The sequence below is a fragment of the Nomascus leucogenys genome, chromosome 21, assembly GCF_006542625.1.
Source record: "Nomascus leucogenys isolate Asia chromosome 21, Asia_NLE_v1, whole genome shotgun sequence".
In the NCBI taxonomy this organism is placed as follows: Eukaryota; Metazoa; Chordata; class Mammalia; order Primates; family Hylobatidae; genus Nomascus; species Nomascus leucogenys.
Window position 1 is genome coordinate 7,043,012 of NC_044401.1, and position 20,976 is coordinate 7,063,987.

The 20,976-nt window shown below is 39.8% G+C and overlaps 1 protein-coding gene across 11 annotated transcripts in view; it reads left to right on the forward strand.

The window, feature by feature from the left end:
- The window catches only part of ZBTB20 (zinc finger and BTB domain containing 20), an 807,544-nt gene that overhangs the window by 761,403 nt on the left and 25,165 nt on the right, over positions 1 to 20,976 (forward strand). For 9 of the 11 annotated variants that reach the window (XM_030802021.1, XM_030802016.1, XM_030802015.1 and 6 more), the window contains one exon: positions 3,972 to 4,159. Coding sequence is in view for 5 of the 11 variants with exons in the window: in XM_030802016.1 (XP_030657876.1) it covers positions 3,972 to 4,159 (188 nt within the window). In the remaining 6 variants the exon portion in view is untranslated. Of the gene's footprint in view, positions 1 to 3,435; positions 3,600 to 3,971; positions 4,160 to 20,976 lie in introns of all 11 variants that reach the window. The other 2 variants (XM_030802018.1, XM_030802019.1) reach the window with 1 other exon arrangement.

Sequence of the window (20,976 nt, forward strand, 5' to 3'; positions counted from 1 at the left end):
GGGTACACCCAGTTTTGCTTTGCATATATTTGCGAAACATCTGCCCTTTTCTTATTCTTAAGTCCTTCCCTGTCACCAGCCCCTTTTTCCTTTTTCCCTGGTTTCTTTCTTTGTTGTTGGCTTGTCTAACTTTTTCATTGGAGCTTTCATTTTCCGGTTGAGGGGCGACTTCATCAGAGTGTATAATTTTAACAGAGAGAGAGAGGAGGAAGGGGGTGGAGAGAGAGAGAGAGAGAAAATGAGAGAGAGAGAGAATGAGAGAGAGAGAGAGAGAGAATGAGAACTGAAAAGAAAGAGACTGAGAGGCCAGAGCCTGGCAAATCAACCTTTGGCATGGTGACCAGGAGGAAGGTTCTGGTCGAGAGTTTGCCTCTCTGAAATCCGCTGGAGTCAGCCTATGTGCTGCTGCCCTCTAAAGGCTCCAGGGAATAGTGCATCGCCACAGAGGCTTGAAAAGACTTGCCCTTAGATGTGCCATGTTTATAATTCTTTTTATACAGCCTCAAAATGTATTTTCAACTAATTATGACAGGGTTTATTCTTTCCTCCTTAATAAACTATGAACTGCAAAAATGGGGTCAATTCACAGCACCTGTGCATGTCTAGACATAAACGGGTGCTATGTTTTAGGGTTTCTCAGCTCCGGAAAAAGGAGTCCGAAGAACCATTAGAGAGGGTGAGATAGGACGTGAATTGCTTCTCAGGATGGTGAGCAGTTCTCTATTATCTGAACAGTTGGGAAACAGCCCCGTGGTATAAGGGTAAGTAAAGTGATATAAGGCAAATAAGGGGGTGAGCCAAAAAGGTTGAGTTGTTAACATTTCCTGTTTATAGAGGTAGCTCCAATGCCTCTGTGCTATGAATATTCTCCCAAAGTGATCACTGAGGCAACAGGAGGGTGCAATACAAGATGTCAGGTAGGAAACAAGAGCGAATCTAGGGAAGGAAACAAGGGCATTGATATGAAGAACAATATAATTTTTGCAGTGTTAAAAATAAAAGAGTAATATATTGGTGGTTTTGCTATGTCCTTATGTTTGAAAGAAAGCTTTCTTAATTTTCTGAAGCACACGTCTGAAAGTATCCTAGGCCCTGTGTATGAATATCAAAAATAAACATTTTTTTCTGCTAGGTGACATATGTCATTACTGTTTTGTCCCTATATTTAAATGAATCGTGAGGACCAGCCTAGCCTTACTGAGCAAAATAGTCCTGCTCTTATTAAATACCCCTCACAGACTTAAAGCAAAAGCAGCCAGTCAGATAGTTTTGCTACCTTGCTGCATAAAAAGTAGGAAACTTAATTGGGATTCAGACTATGACCATTCTTAAAATACACTTTAATTTCAGCTTCATTTCATTCTGTCCACAATCAATTATTGAATGACAGCTTTGTCTAAGCTACACTGCTTAATAGTATAGACAAAGCAGTAAACTCTGGGAGGGAAGGAACCAGTCCTGTTTTATTCTTTAGCCCATGTTGGCACATCATGGGTACATCATAAATATTTGTAAAATGAATATGTAAATGACAGGAGAGAAGGAAGAAGAAAAGAATAGGTGAACACTAGGAATACTAAAATAACTAAGACATTTCCTTACCTTCAGAGAGCTTACAGTCTCACAAGAGGGATATGCACATAAATAGCCATTATTGAAATAAAATTGAGTGAGTGAAATAAGATTAAGAAAAAAAAGAGCTTAGGCATTTCAGAGAAAGACCTAGGGAGGAATCCAGTGTGGGGAGTGAAGTCCTATCTGGCAGAGAGGAATCAAGACAGTTACAAGATGAAGACACCATTTAATAAGTATGAAAGATAATAAGTATGATTTCAACAGGGTGGAGATGAAATATGGGATATTCAAAGCAAGAGAAAACTTGAGCAAAGATGTGGAGCCCAGAATGTAGATTCCCAGGATGTTCTGGAGGATATTCAAGAAATCTGAGGGTACAGTATGGCCAATATATAGGACACATGAGAAAAGTTAGAAGAGATACGGAACTGACCTCGAATGTCAGGCTAATGTAGTCATCTTAGATTTAGTGAATGCAAAGAAACAGGACTAGAGGACTGAAGGAGGATGGAGAGCCAGTTATTAGTAAACAATCAGCTAGATAAAAAGTGGTAAGGTGATTGCAGTGAAATTGGAATGGAAACACAGATGTGAGAAAAAATATGAAGGAAGCAGAACTGTAAGAACTTACTGATGTATTGGCTTGAAGGCAGAGGAAGGTGTATAGTGACCCTGAGGTTTCCAATGGTGGTAGACAACAGTGATAGAGATATGGGCCTTAGAGAAAGCATTGGTTTTAATAAAGGAGTTGGGCTTTAGCAACTTTGATCTTGGCTACATCTTTAAACTGAAAATCAGAATACCAGCTCCTTCAGGGTCCATGTAGACACTCAAGATTTGGGGGTTACTCCCATAGTCACCATTCAAAAATCAATTGATAAGATCTTATAATTTGTTGCTTCTCTTGTATTGGCTTCCTCCATACTGAAAAAGATGTCTGAAAGCCTCCCCTCTATTCTAATCTTTACCATGCCATCTCTGCCTCCTGCCCTCTGAAGAAACAGATTTTATTTCACAACCTGTTGGACTGAAAACACAGCATACTAATCATAACACCATATTCTGCGAGGGCAGATTTAACTACCCAGCACAACAAATTTAAATACAAAATATTCTGCATAACAAGTCCATTACCATGCTCATAGAAACAAGGGAAACATGGAAACAAATCTACTTACAACAAATTCTGTGCCACACATAGTCTTCTACAAATAAAATAAATGCTTTTTCTGGTCACTGTCCACATAATGATAGAAAAAGACGCAAATCCAAGGGAATTGGAGAAATGTTCAGGAACTATTACTAATAAACCAGTTTGGCTGTGGTCTGGTGTCCGTGTAGTATAAGCCAAGTATTTGTTAATTTCGTATCAGTTGCATTGTCCTGGGGAGAGGAGACCTGAGCTGACTGATAGCTGTGCTGTTTTACTTCCTATTCCTGACCCCATATAACAATTAGTAACATTTACTTTCTAATTCCCTTCACCCTTCTCTTCCTCATGTCCCAAACACACAATCACACCCTAAACTCCAGGACGATGCACCAAATCAAAAATCTTAGGCGTAGGATGAGTAAAGAGTTGGAGTAGAAAAATCTCTGCATGACACCTTCCCTCTTTAGCTACTAGAATCTAAGCTCTTCTTTTCACTTTTCGCTTGCTACTCTAACAGAAACCTCCCATCACTACCCCCTCATCTGTACATACGGGCTGCAAATTTAAATTGTGATTTGAAATTTTATTTAAAATAAAATCTAAATAAGAGCAAGAAAGTTGAGTGTTCCTTAATGTATTCCATGAGTAGAAATTTAAAGTTGGAAGGAACCTTTAAGGCCTTCTAATCCAAGCCCTTTATTTTACAGATGAGGAAACTGAAGCCCAGAGAGGTGAAGTGAGGTGCCCAAGGCCACACAGCAAGTTAGAGGCACAGCTAGTACCGTAGCTCAAGTCTCCTGACTCCCAGTCCAGTGCTCCTCCCATTACTCCACGAGTCCTGTCTCTAAGCTTCCTGACAAATGCTAGAACGGTAAAACTTCCACTAGTATTTTTCCAGACCATGTTAAAACTCCTAAGGGGGGAAGAGGGATGCTTTCTTGGATAATGTCAGCCATACGTAGCTCAAGCTGTCTAAAGTTCTGGGACAGGGTCTTTTTATGCAGCCAACAGAGTCCAAATGTGGTGCTGTTTGCTTGGCCCATATGCTTTCATGTGTTCCCAGTTAGGCCATTACTGGAGGGAAAAAAAACAAGAATCAGCTTGTTTTAAAACAAGGGACATACTGGACTCCCTCCCATCCCCCTTCAGAAAAAAAAAATCAAGTTATCTTTAACAGATTCTAAAAATGCCTTTTCCCAAATATGCAGTCAGTTCCTTCAAAGGGCCCTTTGTTTATTTTCAGGAAGAAACCCAAGACAGCTGAAAACCAGAAGGCATCTGAGGAGAATGAGATTACTCAGCCGGGTGGATCCAGCGCCAAGCCGGGCCTTCCCTGCCTGAACTTTGAAGCTGTTTTGTCTCCAGACCCAGCCCTCATCCACTCAACACATTCACTGACAAACTCTCACGCTCACACCGGGTCATCTGATTGTGAGTACACCACTAAGGTGATGGTGTCTTTGCAGTGCTTGGAGTAGTGCTTCTCCCCTGGGTTCTGGCTTTTCTACTTTCAGAGCAAGCCCTTTGCATTTGGTCTTCTAAAGCAGCCAAAAGTCATGTGCCACCATTTTCATTCAGCCACTATCTATAAGTTTTCAAAGCTAGAGTGTATTTAAAAGCCAGGTGACATGCTATTTGGCCTTAAAAGGCTGATTAATTACATAAACCACGTTCTTTTCATAACACTAACTCAGAAAAAGAAGTTTTGTTGCTGGTATCCATTTATTCTTGATCTGGATAACGGCACTTCCACAATTACTAAATTGAACAACCAAATGTGGACCTCAGAAAGCCAGTTAGACACAAGGAAACATCCATTTTGAAATTACATAACACAAGTCAGATTTGCATTAGTTATTGGAGTCTCATGTAGCTTGGCTGAATTTCTGTCTTTCCAGTTTTTAATTTATTTTGAAGTGGTTAAAGGATAGCATAAATTTACAGAAGAAAAGAGAATGGCTTCCAAGAATTCAGAAGCCACCCAGACTTCACACAGCCAATGAGAATCCAGGTTAAAAATATTTTTTAATTAAAAAAACTGCCTAAGGGCTAAATTTGGAAATGGGCAGCTTAATGAGATCGTCGCTATTGAAATCACTTCTTTGCTGTTTATTTTTGCCATCTTCCCACTAATCTGGGAGTCACTTCTTCTAATTCTATTTTAAGCAAGTTGATAAATCACGTTTAGGAGATTTTTTTCTTTTTCTGAAATGTAACCCAATACTTCAGAGAAAAAGAAACATGTGTGTTGACAATGGAAAGGAATGAAATAACTTTGGAGTCGAATCCAAAAGAGTATTCCTTTTAGTCTTAACATACCCAACAACTCTTCTGAACTGATCTCCATAAAGGATGTCTGGTAACATGCAAATAACTGGCATATTCTTCTTTAAAATGAGTAACATAAGACCCGCAAAGTTTTATTTCAAAAACAAAATTTTGTCCACAAAGACAAAAATTATTAGGAAATGAGATTCTAAATGTTTTATTGTTATTTTTCTGACAGAACAAATGTAAAATTCTGCAAAGAAGGCAGGAGACAGAACGGTCCAGGAGATTCTATTCTCTACTTGCTTCATCATGATAGTCTCTAAAGAGAGGGAAATGAGCTGGGGGCAGGATTGGGGTGAAGAGAGCTTGTTCTATTTAAGATTGGGCTAAGACCATATTCTAGCCATCACTAGAAAATGAAAAGGGAAGTAACGTGAGCCAAATCTCTGTGGCCTATGTGATGTGAACAGTAGAAGTTGAGGCTTCTATAGAGAAACCAGGGGGCAGAAGCAGGGACTGTGTCCTGAGGACCTTCCTAATAGTCACATCCTCGGACCTTCTTGCCTGGCAATCTTCAGTGTAATAGTAATGACAGAAAGAATTGGAAAGTAGAGTGGCACAGTGCCCATAGGCATGTGCACACTGTCCCTTCCCACCAGGAAAATAGCCCGTTCCTGTGGTGAAGGGCCTGGAGTTTCTACATGCAGGTCTTCATTACCTGGCTTTCTGCCACACCTTATGGGTATGGATTACATAGAATTGCCTCAGCCCAGAAATCTTCTGTTACAGCAAAAATGAGTGTTTTGTGAATAGAAAAAGCATTGGGCCTCACTTATTGTGTGTTACCATAAGCATCCTCTGGCCAGGCCTTAGCATTGGTGTGAAGTAAGCTTCAGGAACAGCAAGAGTATGGTGTCACCATACATGTCCTTGGTGGTCCTGGGGAAGCCAGTGGATGTGAGCTCAGTTGGAAAAACAAACCAGAAGGAGAAACCTGATCTCCAGCTGTTTTTAGACAGTCACTTTGATTTTGCCATTAAGATGTGTAAGTCTTCTCTGTTCCAACCTGTTGTTTAAATTGATTATACTTTTCTCCAAATATATTTGGATTGTAGTTTGTCCTGATTTGAGCCTACACTTAGAAGAAAATTGTTTTTAGGAAAGATTCACAGAAATCTGTCCATTTGGAGATTGCTTGAGAGAAGACAGGAAAAAGGTTTATTTTAAGCTGTTAAAATTTTTGGATGCTCTTCTTGCATTCAAGAGGATTTTTTTTTTTTTTTACTTTCAAATGTCATTCTTACCATAGATTAATTTAAAAGCCTAATTTCTTTAAGGTAAAATATTCAGTTCCTATTTAGAACTAACAGATTTGGGGCATTTAAAAATAGTGCCCTTGACTTGTTAGTCTCTTTAACTTCAGAAACATTCCACCAATGTGTGGTGTTCCAAGCTTTCACAAGTGCCTGAATTTTTATAGCACCTTTTTATTTGTCATGTGTTTAGCAAAATTATTCTTAGTCATGATTTAATGCCCATTTCCTGTCAGTGTGATCCTTCCCAATTTACAGATGAGAAAACTGAGAAAGTTGACACCCAGGTAGTTGAAAGACTCGCTTGTGGTTAACTCATTTGGGTACCGAGGGGTGTTTATGGATTTGCTCTCATTGTGAGAGCATTTCTTATTGGAATTCTCTGTTCTGAGCCCAAAGATGGCATTCCTGGCTCTGAACAGGCATCTTGAAAATGTGCGACTACTCATATTGGTGACTGGGTTGTAAAACATGATGGATAAAGCATCGCCACAAAAGAAAAGTCAGCTTTGCATATGAACTGACATGGGTGGGTAAGCCACCATCTTTTTTGCATATGAAGGACACAGGCTGTGTTTTACAGCAAAGATGACAAGTCTGACCCCCTAAATTGTCAGTTGGCTATTTAACCTCCTGAGCCTCTTCAAATTCGGCAAAAGATCCCAGTGGTACTCAAAACAAGAAGAAATATAGTTGAGATATGCTTTCTTTTGTGAGATGATGAGGTTAATATTGCTGCTAAAATGTATGTTGCTTTGCAGTGCGCCTACTAACACAATTTCCTTTTAGCGATATTCCCCATTACCCCCTAGCTTATCACCTCTTCACCATTGCTAAAAATCTAATGGTAAGCAAATTCACATGGTGATAATGGAAGGCATTAAGATGAGTTATGGAACCTGAAGGGTAAAAAACACCCTAGGTGTTTGACAGAGCAGTTACCCACTAAGCAAGCTGAGTATGAGCTGAGCCAAGTGCTCCCTTTAAATGCTTAAGCAGGACTAAACCAAGTCAGTAAAGCAGACGAAGCTCTCCATATGAAAAACCTTTCTTGACAGCTATCAAGCTGTAGCACATCACAGTCATATACATGTGATAGACGCGACCAGAACTTTTACTTGCATATTTCTTCCATTTTGTTTTCCCCCAAATAAGGCTCCCATTGAAAGAAGTGATTTTCCTCCCTGTGGCCGTCCTCCCTACTTCTGCTGTAGATCCACCTATTCTGATGTCTTTCTTTTGTTGGAAACTGATATCCGTGGTGACTTACCTTCCCATGTTTTACACTGGCCTCATCAGACTGTCTCATTTTTTCTGTCCTTGCCAGAATGCACTTACGCATGAACAGTTTTTATTTATTTTTCATTGAACCTTTACACATTTCCAAACTGTTGTGTGGGTGGGTTTAACTTTAGCTCTGTGGGTAGCATCACTCTGCTGGGGCTGGACACTCACAGAGGCCAGTGGGCTCTTCCTTTTCCAACTCTTGCCATCCACCTTCCTTGGCCTCCCCCTCCCAACCATTTGCTTCACCCGCCCAAGTCTCTGTGATTAAAATTTTTAGTACGCTGGCTCATTTTGAACTTTTAAGCAATTTTTTAGAGAACAAAACAGAGAATTTTTATGGCAAACTCCATTAATGCCACATTAAGGCTGACATTTTAATTACCCCAAAGTCAGGAAATGCAAAGTTCAGGTTCCCACAGCAACAGAAACTGTCCCCTTGAGTGCTGGCATCACAGCAGATTCTTTCATTCCCTGATTACACAACACTGGGCGTGGGGACATTGTTTTTATCCACGTATGTGGAAAGGAGCACAGCTTTTATCCTTTGATTTTTTTCCTGTAACTACAGTTGAGGATATGGGTCTTTAGCTTCCCTCCCAAAACCGTCTATACGTATTATCCTGGAACGGAAGACTATTATAGCTCTACATGTGCACACGGACAGAATTAAAGTTGCTGTGGGAACATTAACTCTGATTTCCGGACTTCCGTGCCAGTCACATTTAAACCATAATGTTGTAATTTTTGGCATGTAATAAATGTGCATTTCGTGTACACAGACAGAAAGAAGCATAAAATGTATTTTAAAGAGCAATTAATTACTAACTTTGTGATTAAAAAACATTTGGTGCATGTTCCCTCCCATTTAGCATCAGCTGCTGGTCTTAGCCAGGCCTAATAGATGACATACTGTGTCTCATCCTGTAACTCAGATGTACTTACTGTATGTTCCTGTTCTTCCAGATAATTAATTCCCTTAGTAAAGCTGTAGGGGGAAAACAAAATGGAAGGAGTATGCAAGCATGTAAATAGGGTAAGGGATATTTTGAAGGAAATTATTCATTTCTGCGAATAAACCTTTTAGTCCCTGATAACGAGCCAGAAATCTGCTAAGTGGGTGTAGACAAAGGTTTCTGGCCACCTTAGAGCATCTGGTTCAAGGCCATAAGAACAACTTGAAAGCAGATTTCCCTTTGAATTCCAGGCATGCCCACTGGAGGAGTGATTTTACTCTGTAAAAACTTATAGGCTTAAGGCTTAAAAAGTTATTTTACTCTCTAACAACTTTTTAGTCTATGCTGTATTCAAACTGGAAAGTGAAAGTTATAGGGAATCAGGTAAGATGAGGGCTTTGCTAAAGAACCCCTGACTTAAAGAGTATTTTTTTTTTCTTCCTTTACATTTAAATCTGGTTTACCCATTTGTGTTAGAGAAGGGAATGTTTCAAAATAACAGTTTGAACGGGTTTGTGAGTGAAAGGAGTTAGTATCAATACTCTATGGTGCCGTGTTTAAAACTGCGAATGCTTGAGTATATATTTGAAACCAAATGAAATAAAAAACTTTACTGAAAGGATATATAGCTTAAACTCTAGGGAAGGCTTTAAGGGAGACACGCTCAATGAAGAACCTCTTGCTATCTGTTCATTCTGTCTCCTGTTGTGTATTTCTTTTTGTTCTGTTTGGTTGCATATGATATTTAACCTTTAAGAAAGATACTTCAGTTTTCCAGGGCTCTGATTTGCTTTTACTTGGGCTGTCTCTATGTGTGAATGTATGTCTGTATGAGTGAAAACTGCTCAAGCAAGTTTGAAGGTCTCTTGCAAATTTGACTGCATGTTCAGAAAGTTTCCAATCGGAAAGCTGATTCAGTGTAAAACCTTCCAAAAACTTCCTGAGGCACCTGTTCACATGAAAAGATTGGATTTCTGTTGGAGGTGCTCAGAAGGCAGTGTTTATAACTGAAGATCTCTGTTTGGTGTGCCAAAAAATGAAAAACATTTTGGCCCCAGAAAACCTCCATAAATGTTCAAAATGTATAATCAAACAAAAGCTTCATTTGGATTCAAATGCATGTATCTCAGCAGATGTGTCTAAACTAACTGGAATCCCACAGGAGCAGCTGAACTGGATTTTGGTATGTCTTGATAACTGAAAGAGTTATTCTTAGACTTTGGAAGGACAAAAATGGTCCATCTGTGAAGAACCGTAATAGAGACATGGCAAAAAACAGCATCCTCTGAAAGAGTTTATTTATGGAATTTAGGACAAGTTGGACAATCCTGAAAACATTTTAGGGTCACACTAATTTGCAGAGAAAATATAGCCAAAATGGAATGGAATAACAACCACAGACAGTTACTATCCAATGGCTTGTTATTAATTTTCTAATAAATTCCATATCAGTTAAGCAGTAATAGAGCGTCTTTGGTATAACTAAGTGCTCTCGTTGCCCCCAGAGTGTTCTGAATTCTGCTTTATTCTGTATCCTGTAAGGAATTATATATTTATCTTTTCACTTAAACTGTTTTTCTGTCATTTCATTGCCAAGTAAGCCCCTCATCTGTTAAGCGTGGATTTCATGTCATTAAAGATAGTCTTTCCCTTTTTAAAAAGTCACCTTTCTGCCTCTTAGTTAACTGATATATAATCTCTTTGGAACTTTTTTGTTACCTTTTATACCCTTTATTTAGAGATTCTAGTGCTTAGTCCAGCACTTATACATTGGAAGGCCAGTTCGTTTTTTTTATTTGCTCTAATTTCCCAGAGTTTCCGCTTTGTACATTTGGGGACACACTTATTTTTAAAAAGCACAGGTCTTGAAACTTTGTATCTTAATCTACCTCTATTTTTAAAATTGGCCCTCTTTTTATAAAACTTATTATTTCCCTACAATACCAATTTAATTGGGTTTCTTCCATAGTCACTTAATGCAGTAATTTCTGGTAGTCATTCTTATTCATTCATTCATTTAGTCATCAATCCAGTCATTGATCAAATATCAGATCCCTCATTCTACACCAAGTCCTCAGCTAAGATTAGGGATGAAGATAGGAGTAAGACCCCATCCCCACACTTTGGAACATAACGGGGTAAATATAAATGCAGAATTAGAGTGTTCCAGTATGCACAAAATGCTACAGAGCCTCCGAGAAAAGAATATGTTGCAGTGGAAAGAACACCACACCAAAACTGACATTAAACTGGATCATAAAGGAGTGGGCATTTGTAAAGTAGAAGGCAGAAGTAATGGCATTCCAGGCAGAAGGAACAGAAAGAAGCAAAACCACAGAGGCACAAAGAGAGCGCAGAGTTTTCAGCAAACAGAACAGTTCAGTTATGACACTGAGGCCTTCTTTATACTTTGCCTCATTTTAATCATGGGAAGATTTGTATTTGGGTAACATTGCCTGTTGTTATAATTCAGCTGAGCTGAATCCTATATCCATTTTAGAGACATTTGCTTTCCAAATATATAATAAAGCAAAATATCTACTTATTTTCTAATAGGCAAAAGAACTCTTCCTTCCACACAGCCAGTCGAAGTAAGAAAGTATTCTGAGGGGGCCAGGCACGGTGGCTCACGCCTGTAATCCCCACACTTTGGGAGACCAAGGTGGGCAGATCACGAGGTCAAGAGATCGAGACCATCCTGGCCAAATGGTAAAATGTTTGTTCAGTAGATGTCTCTACTAAAAATAGAAAAATTAGCAGGGCATGGTGGCATGTGCCTCTAGTCCCAGCTACTTGGGAGGCTGAGGTAGGAGAATCGCTTGAACCCAGGAGGCAGAGGTTGCAGTGAGCTGAGATTGCACCACTGCACTCTAGCTTAGTGACAGAGCAAGACGGCATCTCAAGAAAAAAAAAAAAGAAAGTATTCTGAAGGACCCAGTGATGATTTTGATCAGTAAATCACAAAACAAATTTTCTTTTTATTTTTCTTTTTTGTTTAAACAGGGTCTGGCTCTGTTGCCCAGGCTGCAGTACAGTGGTGCAATCTCAGCTCACTGCCACCTCTGTCTCCCGGGCTCAAGCAGTCCTCCCACCCAGCCTCCTGAGTAGCTGGGAACACAGACGCGTACCACCACATCCAGCTAGTTTTTTGGGGTTTTGTTTGTTTGTTTGTTTGTTTTATAGAGACGAGGTTTTCTCGTGTTGCCCAGGCTGGTCTCAAATCCTGAGCTCAAGCGAGCCGTCTGCCTCAGTCTCCCAAAGTGCTGGGATTACAGGCATGAGCCACCACACCTGGCTCAGAATAATTGTTGAGAAAAGTTCATTCATGGAGCCAGAGTCACCTACAGGTGTCATGCTGGAACTTTGTCATTGATTTGTGGCCCCTCCAGACTCTAACAATCTGTCCTCTTATGAAATCCTCCCAGGTCCCTTGGCAACTCTGTTCTCAATGCCCATTGGCTCAAGTTACACTGTGTCATATTGCTCTCCCAAACAGTGCGTAGAAATGATTATCCACATGTAATTGTTGGGGCCCAATGCTGATTTTCAGGGTTCTGTTCTTCATCTTGCCATCTCATCCCATGCAGGAATACATCTTTAATTCTTATCTACAGCTGCTAGTGACAGTTTCATGTGTGCTTCCTCTGTTCATGGCAAATTTCATTATATAAAATTAGTGCCTCTCCATATCTGTCAAGACTTCTCACATCCTCACTTAAAATAAAAGAGGCCACATGCACTACTGCCCTTAGAGTTGGATCATTTAGAATTGATTGAGAGCAGGCATGAGGATCCTTTAAGGACTTCTTGCTTTAAGGAAATATCAAGTCGGATCTTTCCACCAGTCACCTCACACTAGGTACCGTAATCACGTACCTTATTACTTCATCAGCAGAATCCTTTGGTTTTTTGTTTTTTTTTTTTGCTATCTTTTTTGCTTTTCTTCTGCCTCTGAATCATTTGTTCTCTCTGAGGAATGTGTGTACCAGTTCTAACTTTTTATCAGTGCTGCAAGATTAAAGGTTACCTGGTCTATACCCATTATTGTACACTTGAGAAAACTGAGGCCCACATAACACAAGTGTCATAACGAAAGTTTCCCAGCATAATGAGTGACAGAGTCAGAAACAGAGCCCTGCCCTTTCTCCCACCATTTATGCTGCCTGTTACTAAGTCTGCTTCTGGACAAACTTAATGTTCTCTGAACAGAAAGGAGTCAGGACTATTCATCCATCAATATAGTGGATGCTTTCAATGTGGAGGACCACAGGCTAAGTATTGTGCAGGATGCAGTTTTATAAACTGGAGCCTAGGCTCAGAGACTTAGAGTCTTGTAGAGAAGATCAAATAACATTCACAAACAACTTCCATGCAGAGTGGTTAAAGATATGTCCCCATACACAGAGACCCACCGGAGCATTGATTCACTCTCAAGTATGTATAGCATATATCTTTTGTGCCTGTCACTACAGTGAGTTCTGTGAGGACACAAAGGTGGAGAAAAACAGACCCTACCAGCAAGAATCTTAAAACAATATATATCCTCACATCACCAGTATCTGAGAATTTAGAAAGTTTGTAAAGTATATTTTAATCCAGTTAACAGTAATATCTAGTTAGGTTTATTAGACATGGCTCCATTTGAGCTCTTTTGAAAGACTGGAAGTGAGGCATTAGGACTAGGTATGAGGGATTTGCACTCTGTTACAGAGCTGTGGAAGGGTATTAAGTAGGGCCTGCCATGAGCAAGACTTTGGGAAGATCTAATTTGGCAGTCTGGATGTGAGAAGGAGCAACTGGAGGAAGGAGAGGGTCCAGACAGCTCTGTCAGTATTTCACACTATTGGTGACCTGAAGGGGGCCGTAATAGGAGGACTGGGGAGGATCCAGGTGCAACAGATTTTGTGGATGAGGGTAGACAGCTCTGGGAGCTGAGTGTTAGTTACAACAAAGGCAGTTGTCAAAAATAACTCCAAGATATCAAGTAAAGATGAAAAGCATTTAAAAGAATTGAATGGAATTCCATTTTATATAGTGCTGAGTATGAGCTACCACAGGTGTTCCCAGTGGAGACAACTAACACTGAGTTACAAACAGGGTCCTGGGGCACAGCAGGAATGCTTGAGATTAGGACTAGCAAACACTTTGGCCAGGAGGCCACACTATAAGCCATAAATATGGGAGTAAACTTCAAAGAAGTCTTTGTTGAGAGAAAAAAGGAAAGCAAAACCTTGGGAAATATTTACATGAGTGATAAGAAAGAGAATGAAGAATGAATAAATAGAGGAAAAGAAAGGAGGGGTCTAAGAGATAGAAGAAAAACCAGGATAGTGCAGAGAGACCATCAGGGAGAGGAAGGATCAGCAGTCAGTATCAGGTGCCACAGACACCAACGAGGAAGAGACCTAGGAAAAGATTACCTTGGGTTTTGGGATTACTAGCCTCCTGATTGTTGTCAAGAAAACAGAATCAGATGTGTCACAAAAAAGACCATAAAGAGGGGTTCAGGAGCAAACATAGGATAAATGGGAAAGCAACTATTACAAAGTACAAGTTTAATGTTTTAAAAAGAAATAATGAATGGGTAACTCAAAAGTGGAGTAATGAATATTTTTATGATACAAGAGTTCCTAGCCCATTATAGACTGAGAAAAACCAGTGTTAAGGGAGACTCTGCAATTAAATAGGCAAAGTGAGAAGGAATTAGATCTTCCATTTCACAGGGCAATTGGAATGGTAGATATATGCGAAAGGGATTTGAAGGCACTATCCAAGCCCAGTGAGGCAGTAATTATATTATACTGGTTCTTTCTCTACTTCTTCACAACTTTGCTTTCTATTCTTTTTTATGAGAAATAATGTTTTACAAGAATTATTACTTCACAAATATTAACTCAGTTCCTTACCCTCAGTAATCTCTGAACACTAAGCAGAGGATAGGTGTCATACACTTTGAACATTTAAATTATCTTAACAATTTTTAAAACAATTTTTAAAAACAATTGTTGTTTTCTTTTTTTTTTTTTTTTAGAAATTTTTTTTTTTATTATACTTTAGGGTTTTAGGGTACATGTGCACAATGAACAATTGTTGTTTTTAAAATGACAATTAAAGCATAATTCTTTAAAAGCCATGTTCTCTGTACTTCTTTCATGATATGCCCAATTCAGGTAGCTCTGTAATTACTAATAACAAACCTATTGTTCTCAAGGCCTCCTTCATTGTCGTGGGACACCCTCAAATTCATTATTTGTAGGGAGGGTTTCAATTTGTTTACTTAAAGTATGCTGCTTTCTGTGATGGTCCAAGACATTCCAAAAGCCAATCCCACCCGTACACAAAGTATCTGATATACTTCTACTTTAGGATGGTGATCTGGAACCAACTGAATCAAATGATACTTTGTTCTACTATTAAATTACCTGTAAACCCAAATAAGGAGATTATTTCATCACTACTGAAAATTATACAAACAACCACATGGAACAATTTTGAACATGAGTCTTTATAATTTCACAAGGCCAAATGAATTTATAGTTGATGTCAAAATTGACCTTGAGGAGTTTTTTCCTTTCCTCTCCAATTCTAAAAATGAGTTTCCTCCTACTTATTTATCCTCACTAGTTTGGGCTTGGTTATGTTATCAGTTTTATACCAAGATATTAGCCCAAAGAGTACAGAATTTTTAAGAAAGCTTGGTGTGGCATGTAGAATACTACAAAGAGTTTCAAGAAGCAATAACTGAATTAACTTTGTCATTCAATTTTTTACTGTAATCACGTTCTTTCCTATATAATCACTGATCATCTCTTTGCCTCATATCTTAACCAGGTATTTAGATGTAAAGGAGACAACGAAATAAAGGTGCATATAAGTTTGAACTACAAAAGATAACTCTGTGTCTAATGGAAAAGACACACGCAAATTCTAAACTAAAACTTTTAGAAGTTAACCCCAGGGGAAAGGATACATGTCATTTTCTCAGGGAAATACTGTAGGTCTTTATATGTACACCTGACTGGATTTTTTCCAATTTTTAGAAAACCCTCAGAAATCTAGCCCATTCCATTTTCTTCCTGACCCAAAGGTCCCATTTGGATGACTAGATCCTGGGATTCCTGAAGTGGCCTAAGTAATCCTTGGTTGACATGCTAACAGGCACTGCAAAGCAGGCCTGGTTTCACTGGGCAGTGGTACAGGCAAAGCGTGCCCCCACTCCCAGCCCTGCTCGAGAGCAGGAGTTCTTGACCTGGAGGCCTTGGACTCTACTGGTACCATGACTGGGCCTTTCTTTTAGAGGTTCATATTCTTTCCTGCGTGTTGTTCTGGGACACAGTTTTAAAGATTTTGTTACATCAGGGGGAGAGAACTAAAAGGAAGGAAAAAGCCACTTCCCCAGGACATATCCTAATCAGAATCTGCACCCTCAAACCTGGCACCCAAGAGTGAACTTAGAAGCAATGAGGAGAGGTCCCTGTGAACATCTCAATGCAGAATGGCTCCTGATGCCCTCTCGGGTCCCTCCGATATGCCTTCAGGGCAGGGGCAGGTATGATAACAGACTACTAAAGCTATTTCTTGAACATGTTGCTAATGGACTAAGACTGGGGCTATGTGTTGTTTTCCAGTATTCAGAAAATATTTTCTCACCCCCATGGTCTAGTTATTTGCTCTTTTTAACGTGAACTTCAGCCTATGAATGCATTTTATGTGCCTTTAATTAACCTCCTTATGTTTCCATTTCCTCATGTGCATAATTGAATAATGAGAATAAAAATAGTATCCATCTCATAGGGTTATCAGAAGGATTCGATGGAACACTGTATGTAAAGCCCTTAAAGCAGCACCAGAAAAACAGCCAGCACTCCATGAATTTGAGTGTTGGCTACAGTTCTAAGTGCTTGAAAATTATTAATATGAACTAAAATTGATGCAGCCTAAGTGAAAGTTGTTGCAGGTCCCCATCCTTTCCCCCTGAGAATGACTGAGGCTGAAAAGCCCTAGATCTATGGGAGGAGATTGTGTGTAGGACAGTTACCTCCTTCACTTCGAGGAAAAGCCAGTGCCCTTCTTGTCCCTTCTTGGATTCAGGCCTGAATAGACTGGGAAGTTTCTCCATTATCTTTTTGCCTTCTTTTATTCCCCCATTTGTATGTTTTTTTTTTTTCTAAAAATGAAAGAGGACTAATATGCATAATCTTATTACAAAACACCCCATTTACAGATAAGGAAACTGGGGCTGAAAGAAGTTTCAAATCTCTCTGAATGTTGTCTTCTTGGTGTAGGAAAGGTTTAGAGTATTATTAATATTATAGCATTACATTCTAGTGTTAACCTATTAAGTTCCTTTTTGTCTTCAAGTGCATTCTAGTCAACAAGAGATTTTCACGCTGGGCGTGGTGGCTCACACCTGTAATCCCAACACTTTGGGAGGCCAATGTGGATTTATCACTTGAGCCCAGGAGTTTGAGACCAGCCTCAGCAACATAGTGAAACCCCATCTCTGCAAAACGGTTAGCGGGGCATAGTGGTGTGCACTTGTAGTCCAGCTACTTGGGAATTTGAGGTGAGAGGATCACCTGAGCCCAGGAAATCAAGGCTGCAGTGATCCATGATCATCCCACTGCATTCCACCCTGGGTGACAGAGTGAGACCCTGTCTCTAAAAAATAAAAAAGGAAGAGAGATTTTCAAATTATAGGGAATGGATTTGTGTGCTCTCTTACCTCAGAATACATTGTAGGAGCTGTACATTTTCCTATGTGCACCCATCTACAATCTGTCCATTCACCTTAGGTGCCCTTTCACCATAGCTCCTTCCAGCCGGGATACCCGAAGAGGGCAAAACATCAGATCCTTAGAATGTGCAAACTTCTGTGCTACCATATCAGAGAGCCCTTTGCAAAGACAAATACTTACAAGTAAAGAAATGCATCTTTTATTTTTTTGAAAGTCAGTCGGCTTGATGGCTTGAGAGTTGTCTGAAATAATTCAAAATAGAGGTAAACTTAGAAAAGTAAATGAGTTTCACTTCCGAGGAGGATTGCTTGTAATCACCCTGCTTACTTACCCTCTTCTATTCTGAAGCAGTCTGCAGTAGTTGGGAAAAGTGTAATCTTAAGAAATTCAGTAACAGTCACTGGCTCATTGTACCTGGTAAGTTTTCCCCGTGCCGTGGTGCCCACAGTTTTTGGTAATGCGTGGAGATAATTTCGGACGTTTGCTTCTCTTAACTCCTGAGCACTTTTGCTTCTCACTGTAGAATTCCAGAGACACATGGGTATGGAACTTGATCTACAAGCCTCCTAGTAATAGTTGCAGATTAGATTGAAAGCCAAACTAGACTGTACACAAGCCTGTATAAATCCCAAAATAGAGCTTTAAAATAATAACTTACTGAGTCATGATTTCTGCATCTCATATGCAGTATTCCTTAAATCACATGTTGATGGCTAATCAACAAAATCCAAAGACGCAAATTAGATGGTACAATATTTACAGAGAAAATATATGTGTAGTTTGAAAAGCAAGGATTCTCAGGGTTACAGTCCCACCCCCATTCCCCCCAGAAATGATAGCAGTTGCAATCTGAACTCTCCACATTGTAGCCAAGAAAGGAATGAATGTAACAATGGAAAGAGAGAGATTTAAGATAGAACTTCTTAGTTAAAGGAGTCTGGGCCTTCAAGAAATATGTTTAAGAAAGATTCAGAAGAAATACTAGGTAAGATGTATTATTCCTTTTCCTCAAGTAAAATTCTAGCAGCGTACTTGTTAAATGTTTATTTTGGCCAGGTGACAGAATTCAGGAGGGCAGGATCTTGTTTACCTTGTCCACTGCTGAAGGAAGCCCTGGCACCCAGGAAAGTGCTTACACATATTAAGAGTAGGTGCTCAGCAAATGTTTGTTGAATGAATAAATGAATGTGGTGGGGAGAATGAAGCTAAAATAACGATGTAGTGCATTTGTAAGCATTTTGCCCGTTTGTGAAAATATAGGTACTAATTTTTTACCTGATTATTTTTTTCATTCAGCAGACCTACAAAACAAAGTGTATCACAAATACCCTCTGCTTTTTATGCTGGGGAAACAGAAAAGCTTTCTTTTGAATGTAGGCTGCTACATGTTTTAATTCTAATAGCAATATGGCAGGTCAACTTTGTAGTGTAATCTGGTGCCTGTTTTTGATAGATATCATGGAAATAGATACTTATTTTCAAGATGCTCAAACAGATGATTAGGCAAAAGCTCTAGCAAACCTTGAAACAACAAAAAGGAAAGGTTTTCCCACTCCCACCTCCCATTACTGTAACATCCTGCACAGTTTTCTGCAACCCCACATCCTCCTCCTTGTTTCATCCTTTTCCTGGGTCTAATCTTTGTCTAGAGAATACGGCATGTGACTGTCAGTCTAGCAAGGAGACAGTTCTTGAGAAATCCACCCCCCACACACTGCGTTCCCAAGCTCCTCTTACGGGAATGGCATGACTTGATCAGCAGCAGGCAGAGCTGGCCCCAGGAAACAAGAGCTTGGCATAGAAATCTTAGTGCCCTCCTGCTGGAAGGGCCCTCAAGAGAGTTGCTTCATGCCCACCCTCCCTCAACTGGCTGGACAGTAGAAGGATGTGTAGGAAAACAAATTCCTGGCTGAATGAATAGAGGATTAAATGAATGAGAGATGAGTTCACTCCTCCAGAAGTCCCCGCCATCCCACTTGAATAGAAAGGCTAACTTTGAAGCCACTCTGTTCTCCATGGCACTATTTTGTGTATACTCAGCTTTGGAATATGGTTGCCATCTGCTGCCAGTGCTTAGGACTAAGGAAGTATTGGGGTGGGTAGGAGGAGGCTGGGAGGGAAGAAAAGAGACACTTAAAATGAGCTAATGATCTCCTTTGTGTTAGAGTCTAGGTTTCAGAACATCAGTCCTTCAGGAACAAAACACCAGTGTGTCTTAGACCACACCAGGCGCCGGCACATCAGATAAAGCCTGTGCTGTGTGGTGTTCAGCCACCGAGCCTAGAGAAGTTCTAAAAGTGAAATTACAGGTGCAAACTGAGGAAACTAAAAGGAGAAAAGGCCAAGGGTAAAATACAATCAGGAGGGCTCTGCAGATAAGTATCTTTGGGGTTACAGTAGTTGAAAAATGAATCTACTAATTAATGGATAATACTATAAAGGCAAGGAATTTAAGGATCTTTAGAAGAAATGAGACACTTTTCCATACACTCTGAGTATATTTTGAGCCTTTAGTATAATCTCAGGGTGAAAGTGACCTGGCTATTGTATATTGCTGTAGATTTAACTGTTGATTAAGTGTTAGAGATTGCTGTACTAGAGACATGCATGGTGGTCCTTTAAAAACAGAAAAGGCTATTAAGCTCGGCTAGTAAGACGATCGAACATCTCTGAAAGGCAGAGAATAGCTCATAGAGCTTCCTAGCTTCCCTGATGTTGCTTGTATAAATTGTTGGGGGGTGTTTGTTTGTTTGTTTGTTTGAGACAGAGTCTCACTCTGTTGCCTAGACTGGAGTGCAGTGGCATGATCTCAGCTCACTGCAACCTCCGCCTCCAGGGTTCAAATGATTCTTCTGCCTCAGCCTCCTGAGTAGCTCGAATTATAGGCATGCGCCACCATACCCAGCTAATTTTGTATTTTTAGAAGAAACAAGGTTTCACCATGTTGGCTAGGCTGGTCTCAAACTCCTAAACTCAAGTGACCCACCTACCTCAGCCTCCCAAAGTACTGGAATTACAGGTGTGAGCCGCCATGCCTGGTCAAATTGTTGGTTTTGACACAAAATCATATTGATAATTTATGTACTGAAATAACATGCCAGAGAATAGTAATTAAGCTGGAGATGTATGCTAGTGAAAAAAAAAATTACAGTGAACTTTATTTTGGGAAAGGATTAGCTAATTGGCTAGGCATGACACTTGAAGGCCATGTACTGTTATGTATTCAATAGTAGGCCTGTATCTTGAATTGGAGGAAGGCTGAAATTCTTTTTGCCATGCAAGGGAAGAACCTCATCAGCGATGTATATAAGTATAAATTTAGAGACAATGACAATCCTAGAAATGCAAAATACCACTTTAGGGAGCACTAAGTGATTGCTGAGCAGTGTGTCAGACTCAGTGCCTGGGAGCAGCAAATCAGTACATATTTGTTGGCTGTGTGAGCTCTGGCCTTGACCCCTGTCTTCCAGCAGGAACAAGTCATACACAACTGTGACTCAGCCACAATTAGAATATTAGTAATGCCCTAAATCTATCTCATGTACAGTTTCTCTTCCTAGGAAGCTTGTGTGCCTCGTATTCTATTTGTCCCTACAACGTCCCTGTGAAGCATACACACCTTTGTTTTACAGGTGGGATAACAGGTCCACAAAGGAATAATTTAATTCTTTGTCTTCAAATGTGAA